General features: G+C 37.8%; 2 protein-coding genes across 8 annotated transcripts; one reads left to right on the plus strand and one right to left on the minus strand.

Annotated features, from left to right (window-relative positions):
- Positions 1 to 37: 37 nt before the first annotated feature.
- Positions 38 to 7,385, minus strand: LOC6639951 (EH domain-binding protein 1). 7 transcript variants are annotated; one of them, XM_023182000.2, is made up of 14 exons: positions 7,309 to 7,384; positions 6,119 to 6,387; positions 5,371 to 5,578; positions 5,124 to 5,305; positions 4,856 to 5,058; positions 3,658 to 4,399; positions 3,381 to 3,583; positions 2,846 to 3,234; positions 2,529 to 2,627; positions 2,064 to 2,402; positions 1,328 to 2,000; positions 879 to 975; positions 628 to 816; positions 38 to 568 (listed from the first exon to the last, which is right to left on the minus strand). In XM_023182000.2, exons 2-14 carry the CDS (start codon positions 6,220 to 6,222, stop codon positions 487 to 489), a joined length of 3,510 nt encoding a protein of 1,169 aa, XP_023037768.1. In that variant the 5' UTR covers positions 6,223 to 6,387; positions 7,309 to 7,384; the 3' UTR covers positions 38 to 486. The 7 variants fall into 7 exon arrangements, with proteins under 7 accessions (XP_023037768.1, XP_023037766.1, XP_023037771.1 ...); XM_023181998.2 differs by having other exon boundaries at positions 3,658 to 4,465; XM_023182003.2 differs by having other exon boundaries at positions 1,880 to 2,000; positions 7,309 to 7,383.
- Positions 7,386 to 7,642: 257 nt separating this feature from the next.
- Positions 7,643 to 10,692, plus strand: LOC6639950 (pleckstrin homology domain-containing family M member 1). Its single transcript, XM_002063415.3, has 5 exons — positions 7,643 to 7,845; positions 7,910 to 8,406; positions 8,476 to 9,365; positions 9,436 to 9,958; positions 10,022 to 10,692. The coding sequence occupies exons 1-5, from the start codon at positions 7,719 to 7,721 to the stop codon at positions 10,163 to 10,165; spliced, it is 2,181 nt and encodes a 726-aa protein (XP_002063451.1). The 5' UTR covers positions 7,643 to 7,718; the 3' UTR covers positions 10,166 to 10,692.
- The last annotated feature ends 79 nt before the right edge of the window (positions 10,693 to 10,771 follow it).

Here is a 10,771-nt window from a genome sequence, read left to right on the forward strand (position 1 = left end):
AAAATTGGGTAAATTGCTTAAAATAAAGCAAAAAATATAAATCATAAATAAATTAAACTATAATATAATACAATCATACATTGAATCACACAAAATGGGTCTTAATTTGCTTTGTCTAGGCCTTGAGCGATCTTTGTCACTCTCTCATATATCTCATGTCATGTGGAAAAGCAAATGGCACTAACAAAAAGGAATTCGAAATAATAAATGAGTTGATTTTTTTGTTTTTTATACAGTTGATTTGATCCTTTTGCAAAAATTTAGATTAGTTTTTGTAGTTGGTTGGTTTTTTTTTTGCGGTTTGCTTAATTAACTAACGGACGTTTTTTTTCATTGTTTTAAAATCCAAACACGATTGCCTCAGATCGTGCCACTGAACAACTAGTTACATGGATAAATATTCTCATATATATTTATATATATACGTAGTAAGTATAATCTCGCAGTCAAGTTAAGAAGGGGTGTGGTTAGTATTGATTGGGCAATTTATTGAACAACACATTTATCTTTTCCGCCACTGATATCCACTTGCTCCAATTCCCGAGCTATTTCATGATCGTCTTCAATGCTGGAATTCAAGAAATTAGACATTAGGCTATGAGGTAGAAGACGTGTTTCAATACTTACGCTATCTCCTGGTTATGCAAATGTTGTACTAACTGATCCCGCTTGTCTACAATTGTCAAAAGCTCCTCCAGCAGCAATCTCTCCTTTTCCCGCTGCACTTCGGTTTTACGCCAATCTTCGACAGATTGTGCCGCCCGCAGTTCTTGATTTAACATTGTGAACTTGCGCTCAAGATCCTTTTCTTGTTCACTGGAATAAACAAAGTTACAATTAGGAACGAAAGTACATACAGAAGGTCTTACAATACTTACAGAATGTTCAACTGCATCTGTCGTCGCAGTAGAGCGTTCTTTTTGTTTACTAGCGTAAACCATTGCGACAGAAGTTGTTCCTCTGTTTCCTCGGTTTCTGTGTTGGAAAAATTTTAACACAAATAATTAAAATTTTCGTAGTGGTCTTAAAAGTTTAGTCTAACTAAGGGTTCCTGTACTATATATGTATAGCTAGCGGCTGCACAGCGCTGATACTATGATTAGTGACGCTAGTTATAGTGGGTTTGTAATGTATTTTGTTTTTATAATTAAAGACATAACTTTTAGCGACGCAAAAGAACAAGAGTATATGTAGTAGTTTCAATAATGGTTAAAATAACAAGCAATAAACACACACACAGGCTGAAAGCATTTGCAAAACTCTTGCCGCGCATGGCAGAAACGCTAAAACATGTGAAATAGCTTTTAAAGGGGTACAACAACTTTACCACAATGGGAATGGGAACGGAGGCGGCGGCGTTGATGGCGCCGCTTATGACGTTCCTGTCGGCGCCGGATGGCTGCCGAAGCAACATCATCATCATCGTCACCATCGCTGTAATCTTGCAAATTATCACATGAGGACTGTTTGGATGAGGCAGCCGAGGCTGGGCTGCTTAACAAATGGCTGTAGGGCACATCATGCACATGGTGCTGACGTGGCCGGGACCTTGACCTCGGATAATGATGGTCATGATTATTAAAATGACGCTGATTTGTATGGTTTGTGGGACTATGTGGATGCGCAAGATTTGTGTTTGGGTTAACATTGACGAAACAGGAGTGTGAGCGTGGTCGGGGATGAACTTGCAGATGAGCATCATCTCCCGAACTGTATGCAGGATCGGTATCACTGGATACAACTGGATCATGGTCGACACCACTACCAAACAAGCTCTCATCGTCCGAGTCTAGCAACTTAATGCGGATAACATCACCACCACCAATGCTATTACGTATTAATCTAAGAAACGGATTTCTATTCGTTCGACTATTATTACTTGGATTGCCTCCCATAACTGCACGTAGTTTGGCCTCCAGATTGCTGGCTTTTTGATCAATCGCCTCTTGTTCCCGTTCCAATGCCTCAAGTTCGGACTCAATATAGGATAGTTTATCACTCTGCAAAAATATAATAGTTATGTTATTTATCATATCAAGAAGAAAAAATTGAATTTTAATTACTTTTTTTTCATGCTTTGGTGAAATGCGGTCGACAACCGAGTTGAACGACTGTAAGGGACTGCCGCTGCCGGGATTGTGATCGCTTAATCTATGACTAGAACTGATAATCTTATTCCCGCTGCCATGTTTGAGCTTGGAATTTTCATTGTGGTGGTAATCATCACCTCCATTGTGTATAGGCGAGATGGTGCGCTCTTGTGTAAAATTAAAGCGTTTCGGCTTGGTGGGACTTGTTGGACTAGGACTATCAACGGAGAGGGATCCAGAGACGCCGGTCTTACTGCGCGTCTCTAATATAAGGCGTCGTGCTTGTTCCCGTAATCGTTGCTGACGTTCCTCCTGTTAAATTACATTATAAATATTGATTATACGATCTGGATTTTGTAAGACTCGTTCATTTTTAAATTATGCACAACTTTTGTGTGTGAGTTGTGTTGTGTATGTGTATGCCAAGCGCCTACTTACGTCATTAGCATCGCAACGTTCGCTACCATTGGAAATTTTTAATTTTTCCATCATCAGCTTAGCTTTTTCGCTCATTTCTTTGTGGCGTGTTAAAATTCGCTATAAAATTCCAAAAACAAAAGAAACTCAAAACAAATAACAAAAGCATAAAATAAACAGCCGCAAAATTATACTACATATGTTGTGTCTTTGAAAAACAAAAAGCAAAAACTTGAAATATTTGCAACTCAAGTGTGTCTTTGGCCAATAAAAAAAAAAGAAAAACAAAAAGCCAAGACGAATTTAGCAATTAGCAAGATTTTTTTGGTCCTACTTACATTTGTTGCATTTGCATCCAACACACTTGGCGTTAAGGATAAAGTATTGTCCTCTGTGGCATTAGTGTTCAGATCGCCATTGCCATCAAGAGGCGTTAACGATGTTTGGTTTCCATGCTGCAATGCATTGATCGAATTCTTGTCCTTTGCCGGAGAGAGTACCTTACCCAAAATACTCTTTGAGCTATACAATATTATGTTTTTCACATCCTTCTTATTTGATGGCGAAAGCTGTGACTGCATTTTGTCCACACCTCCACCGGTTTCGTCTTCAAATGAGTTCTGGTGCAACAGTTGTGTCTTTAAGTGTGAGAAATTTAGCAGATTCTGTGATAAATTGTCCGATTTGTAGTTGCCGATAACATAGCTCGATTCATCCGCAGTTGTGCCTATAGGGTAAGCAAAGACAAGAATATAAATATTTAAAAAATCAATAACAGATTAAAACCCTTAATCGGAAGCGAACAATGCCTTTAGCAGTGCTTCAGATTATTTTAAATGCACATTTCTATATAGAGCAGACACTTAGACCTACCAATTTGTTGGATTTCCAGTTGTTTGCCTGTGAAATGTGCTCTCAATTGATGTAGATACGTCATGACAGCCAATTTATCCGGCACCGTTAATAAATTCATGTCGCGTGGCTCGATAACACGTGGTATGCCCAGTGATTCGGCTGCATCGAAGGCTGTACGGCAATTTCCGACAACATCGTGGGCGCTAAGCTTAGACATGTCACTGGAAGGAGGGTCAATAAAACACACGTTATCTAAAGTAAATAGAAAAAAACCCAAACAAAACGCATAACTCACATTAAATGGGGCACAAAATGGTGAATTATAGCACAGAAAGCCATTCCGTTACGCCAGCTGGTCGTCAAGTTTGTCACCTTAACATTTGGATAGTCTTTAGTAATATCTTTGCACCACTCCAATAAATCTTGGCCAGGAGTATTTTCTTTTAGAATTATTTTCTCGACAGGTTTTAAAGTACTCTTAGGTTTTGACTCATCAATTTTGACAGTCTGGGACTGAGTCGTATTGGCAGGATCGACTTCATAACTTTTCTTTAAATTTAATGGCTGCAGATCGGCGCGTTTGGTATTGGTCACTGCTGGTGCTGATGTCTCCAGATTCGGTTTTTTATCTTGTGTCTCGACAGGTCTCGTTGTGGTTTCCGTTTTCACATTAGAAGAAGACTCAACCTCGATACGGCATTCGACAGAGGCGACTGCTTTCGATGGCTTTGATTTATCATCCTTATCAAAGGAAAGAGCTTTCGCCTTTGCACCGTCCCTCGCTGATTTGACAGTTTCTGTTTTTGCGGCTGGTCGATCAATTGGAGTCGACGTAAGCATTTTACTGAATCCTAAAGATCGATCAGGTGCAGCGACTGCAGATGGTGGAGCATCATTGGTAGGTGTTGTACTTACAGCCAACGGCTGTATTTGTGCTCCGTTTGGAGTCTTCAATGATTCCTCACTATCAACGGTTAAGCCGCCAGATTTTTCGTTCACTGTCTGATCAGCTTTGGCGCGATCCGCCGAGTCTGCTTCTAATTCGAAATGCAAATGATTAAAAGATTCAGCCAGTGGAGTTGGATCTTCAGATAATGAGGGTACTACACATACATTCATTTAGATTATATATTCGAATTATAGACAAATGTAATACGGTTACAATACGAACATCGTTAATTCATTCATCGTTGTATAGGTTGTTGTGTGTGTGGGGGAGAGTGGATGAAAAAGAAACAGAAAAAAAAGGAATAGCAAAAATTGTTGTAGATACGTTTTACAATGCTAAAAATACAGATACATTTAAATAGTAATATGAAATGTGTACAAATACATATAATTTATAGTAGATTTACAGTTTGTTTTCTACCCAAAGTTTAGAGAATTTTTCAACAATATGCAAACATTTTACGTTACTAATAATTGGAGAAGACACAAAAATACATATCTAAATGATAGTGTATCCATATATTCTAATATGGAAAGATTCTTACCACTAAGCGGAGTGGATGCTGCATCAATGCAACCATTTAAACTCGTTGTCAATTGTTCCAGCTGTTGGGTGAAATCATACAAATGATCAGATATATCGCCTGAATTTTCTAAATCTGGTATATCTTCCAAATCATCTAGAGGTGCCACATCACAATTATTATTAACCGACATCATTGAGATAACGCTCTGCATGTCTTCATCTCTGTAAGGCAAGCGATAATCATAAGCATTACATATTAAATGGTTTTAGATTAAACTAATATTTACGTGGCCTTGCCCTCACGAAGGAATACGCAGCTAATTGTTAATTCCAAATTAGCAGAAGTTATTTTTCTTGAAACTGGTTTCAAATTCAATGTAAAACTCTGCTGAGTTGACTCAATGCTCGCATATTTACGCATATTAATGCTTGCATTGGCCAGCACCCGCTTCTTTCCCAATGGTGTTATCTATAGGAAGCAAAATATAATTAAAATACATTTCCAATACAATAAAATCAATTGTTTTAACTCACATCCTCGATGACAAATGTCCAGTCTTTATCCTCTAATTCGTGTGTTCGGGGATCTTTGAACAATGTTACCGAAATGGCATGATTGTCTGGTACTGGCCAAGATATATTGCCAATGAGTGGGTTCATCATATCTGGTTCCCATGGTAATGGAGCGCTAGCCACACGCCTTGAACGTCTCATCCAAACCACTGCAAGGTTCGAAGGACGCCTAAAATAAAATAAAGGAAAAGAGAAATCATATTGTTAGTCTGTTTTTGTTATGCATCCAATAAAAATACATTTAAATGTTTCTTAGTTAAATTTGTTCTATACCATATTGAAGAAATTTTGATAAGTAATTGAAATGGTTTATCTACATATATAAATGTTTTGTTCAAGCAAATAAATAAAAAGAATTCTGAGAAGAAAACACACGATAACATACAAAACAATTTCCAAGACTCTGATAGGGGGGTCTCGACTTGAATATATTGTAAAAGAAATTTCAATTGAAAGTCATAAATATAAATGAACAGATAGATATGTACATAAAGTTAAATAAAATCAACTTTTGTGCTCATATCAACAGGAAATGTGAATATACCGGAAACTCTTTTAAGCGAAGTTTATTTACTCTTACATTTGAATTTCTTCACTATAATAAGTATGCAACTGCATGCAATGTTCGAATTGATCATTTTCTAATAATAGTTTTTTAAAGTGATCAGTTTTGTACAATTTGTAATTAAGTTCCAAATTGTTTACTCACCATTTGGCTGTGGTTTCCAAACGCAGGTCATGATACGAGGCAGTGAATTGGAATTTTGCGGCGCGTTTATTCACCCGCTGCAAACGTTTCCAGACACTGCCCATTTCGTTTTAGATGGGTTCACACAATTTGTATTTTTGTTATGGTCGTTGTTGTTGTTTTATTTTCTTTTGTTTCAATCAAATATCGACCAAGTTAAAGCTTTAAGTGTTCGTTGTCTTTGATATTGCGTATCCGTGTCCTAGTTTGTCTGTGTCGCAAATGACCCGCTGGTTACCAAAAATGGACATAAAATGAACTATCTAGTTTAATTGATTAAGTGTATTTATGTTTTTAATTAGCTTAAGTATAGACAGTAATCACGCATCAAGGTATGCTATGGAAATATCTAATGTAAAAGTAAAAGTATTAGTATATTGAAAATAGCAATGAATTTTCCTATCTTCAATCGAATGGCAATGTGCATTCACTTTGTTGTCTGCGAAATACTCATCTATCAAAAGGAAGAGTTGATGGCCTTGCTAAGAGGTGAGCGCGTGAGCCCAATACACAACGGAACGGTAATTCATTCATGCTTATGATGCAGGGCAAACATTTTTTGGTAAACAAGTGCAAATTTATACGAGAGGCACGCTCACGGCACGAACACATCGCTAATCTTCTTCTGTTTTCTTGTAGTATGAAACATACATACATATTTACATATTTGTGACCTTTGCTTGTCACTTGTTCTTTTATACGTATATGTGAAGAATATATCTTTGTATACATACAGTCAGTTTATACATTGCTTCTTATAAAGATATCGCAAACTGCGATGCCAAGTAAATAATTAGAGCCAAAGAAGCGCCCATAGGCAGGCATCGTTATTGTGATTATATAGTTTTTGTTGTTTTCTGTTGTCTTATAAATACATTCTAGCACTTTTGTTTTTATCTTTTTCGTGTTTGCTTGTATACACGGTATGCATGTACGAATGTGTGTATTTTCCGTCACATACATACATACATATGAATGTATGTCTATAAATGCGTGTGTGCGTATGTATATACGGCACTGAACTGGCAATTATTTAGCACTATGACGTCACTCATGCTTGTCAAGTTAAATAAATCACAGACATCGATATGTACGAGCACTTTTAAGAATAGTAACTGACTTTATGTATTTCTTTCGACCCGTTAACTCACATATTTTGTTCACGCTATAACATATTTCTGATTTTTTTTAATTGCCCTTCCTGCGTTCTTTACAGGGATACAAATAAAACTAACTAGAGATGAGCCGATTAGCTGCAGCCCTGGGGCGTTTGCACGAAAATTTTGATGCTGATTTTAAAAATACCAAAACAAAGAATTTTTTTGAACACAAACCAAGTTTTGCTTATATATTTGAGTAAAATCACGCTTTGAACAAATTATTAAATATGATAATTGGAATCAAATTGTTAGCAATAATCATGTTTGTTTGAATATTGACCCGCCTGATATATGAACAGTTATCGATAGTCGCAAACAATTAAACAATCATTAATATCGATGTCCACCCCTCAGATGAGATCCAAAACAAAAGAAAAATAATATAACAGGAATATTTATAAATGAGCTTATTTCGTAGCTTGCAGAATTTTCAATTCAAGCGTGACAATGTGGTTAAGGAAGCGCTGATAAACACATTAAACGAAAATGCACGTGAAATTGAGTTTGACGTTAAACAGAATGCAGTCGGTGAGTTGCAAACTGCAAATTCAACAATTGCATTATAAGATTAATAATTTGCACTTTAACGCAGAGGTTCTTGGAGTGTGTGAGCTGACCAGCGCCCTATGCACCACATTGGAGGCAATTTTCCTACATGGCCTAAAGGATTCCTTTTTGTGGGCCACTCTAAATGTGATCGCAGATGTGGAAAGGCGCCCAGAGCCAAGTTTCTGGGCTCCATGCATGGTATTTATGCATAAGCAGGTGATTGAACAGATACACCAACTGAGCCAGATCACATCGGAGGTGGGCCAATGTCGAGCCTGGATTCGACAATCGTTGAACGAATCGTTGTTCTCATCATATATGAATAACATTCGAAAAAATGGTTCAGCATTGTCGCCATATTATAAGAGGCATGCCCTGCTGAAGGATGCAGACGGATTGGAGACAGCTGCAAAGATAATGGAGAGTCTGGAGGCATATGTTCATTTCGATTTGCCGGTCAATTCTAGTCTGCTAAACCAATGGCCAGACTATTCTCTACAATTGTCTGACTTGTGGACACCAGCACTAAAGTCCTGCCCCGTGAGTATAAGTCGAAGCTACCATAGGGGTTCTTATCATTACTATAATCGTATGTTTTACCTTCCATAGATTAGCAGTGGCATCGATGTAGCCAGTTCACTGGGGTCTGATATTGTGGCCATACCCACTCCGCAACCCTTGCGTCCCAATGAACTGTTCTCTGAATCTATTTCGAACAGCCCTTTTAATCGAAGTGGCAATTTCGGCGTGCTAGATTTAAATCAGCGTGAAAACCTCGACCTGCTAATTCAAAAATTTGATGAAATGGCTGTTATAAGCGAAACAGGTGAACAATGTTCACCAGAAGTAGAAGAGGCAGCAGCAGCAGCAGCTAGTACACCCATATTGAATGATGAAAGTGAAACCCCTTTGGGAAACAAACCAAGACATCGCAAAAGATCCCAACGACCGATTGATGAATTTCAAGGTGATCAAATCGATACAGAGGGCAATAATAGTTTACCACAAGGTAGCAATTCACTGACCAACCTTATGCAAACATCTTGGTCGGCTGGCGATATGGATCCCCCCTGCACACCTTCGCCAACTGCGGAATCTTCTAGCTCTCGATTCTTTCAACGCTCTGTTAGCATGACTAGCACGTCAAGTCTTCGTTCTCCCTATGCTGATCGTTGCAGCTACAATGCCTTACTAAAAAAGCATGAACGTAATCGAGAGGGAGGAACTGGTTGGTCAGAGATCTGGGAGAAGTTTCGGGCCAGCGCATCTACTTTAAGCATTTCACAGGCTCCGCCAACTCCGGCTGTTGTGGATGAACTTTCTGATCTACAGTCGGTTGATTCTGACTTTGAACTGCTTAGTTCAGATTTCGACATGACCGAATTGCAGCAGATGGTAGTCCAGTTGTGTCAACTGCCCCGCGAACCAGGTCTGAATGCTCAGGGATTTTTATGTCGCACCTGCCAACATCCGTTGGGCATTGGTTATAGCAATTTTCAGTAAGTAGCAAAACCCTAACCCACATGCCAACTAAATAATAAATCCTCTTTGTTTTGTTTGTTTAAATAGGGTGTGCTCCTTCAGCGGTGGCTACTTTTGCAATAGCTGCATGGATATGGAAACCCAACTTATTCCGGCTAGAATAATTTATAATTTTGATTTCCATAAGTATAGCGTAAGCAAGCGCGCCGCAACATTTTTGGCCGAGTTTAGGGCTCAACCTTTTCTGGACCTGCAGATATTGAATCCTAGAATATATCACGCTTCCGAAGCTATGGCTGAATTGCAATCGCTACGGATTCGTCTAAACTTCATTCGCGCCTATTTGTATACTTGTAACCCGGAAAGTATTGAGGTTCTTAGGCAGTATTTCAGCGGCCGGGAGTATCTGTATGAGCACATACATCAATACTCCGTATCGGATCTGGCTTTGATTCAGCGTGGTGTCCTATGCCAACAACTGCAGAAAGCATTTAAACTTGGTGAAGCTCATGTCTTAAAATGCCAGAAATGCCAGCTTAAGGGATTCATCTGTGAAATTTGTCAGAGTCCTCGTGTGCTATATCCCTTTCACATCGCCACCACATTTCGGGTAAGTTTGAAGCTCTTCTATCTTACACATTTTGTTTAAAACGTATTTCGTTTTTTTATCTAGTGTGTTGCCTGTGGTGCTGTGTTCCATGCCCAGTGCCTTAACGAACACCAGCCATGTCCCAAATGCGAACGACGGCGTAAACGCGAAGATCAGGCGCTTGAGGAAGCAGTACAGACCTCAAAGCTCAAACGTGAGAGCAGCTAAACTAACTTTCTTCCATTAGGAAAGTGGGAACTGTTATCTCATTGTTGTTATTCCTTGTTCAACAAAGATCACAGTTGGAAATTTGATATAATAGAAATAAGCTTTAAATTGTTATCGCTATTTAGCCATATATATATTATACACACATCTATATATTTATATATTCATTAGACTTGTTTTTAATCAAGAATATTTTGTTATTAAAAGCTTACCATGACAAACAAAAAGCATGATATCATGTGGTTTTAGATCCTAATTAATGGTTCTAAATTCCAATTCATAGAATATTCTTGGCAATGTTTTTGAAATTCTATATATTCGGTTTTTGGATTAAAAATCAGTCTAATGTACACAATATATATTTGTACTACATATAGCTAATGCTTTAAGCTAAAATAGCAGACTCAGATTTGAGTTAAGGTGCTTTTTTAAACAGTTTAAAATGTTACTCAAATATACATATAATTATATATATAAACAAAAATACATACCATCCATACACATTATACACGCCTAATATTAAATTAAATTAACAGCCCATCGAAGAAATACTGATTGATTTTTCAAATTTATTAATTCGGTAACATTAATGAATGTGAATAAGTT

Source organism: Drosophila willistoni (assembly GCF_018902025.1).
Source record: "Drosophila willistoni isolate 14030-0811.24 chromosome 2L unlocalized genomic scaffold, UCI_dwil_1.1 Seg196, whole genome shotgun sequence".
Classification (NCBI taxonomy): Eukaryota; Metazoa; Arthropoda; class Insecta; order Diptera; family Drosophilidae; genus Drosophila; species Drosophila willistoni.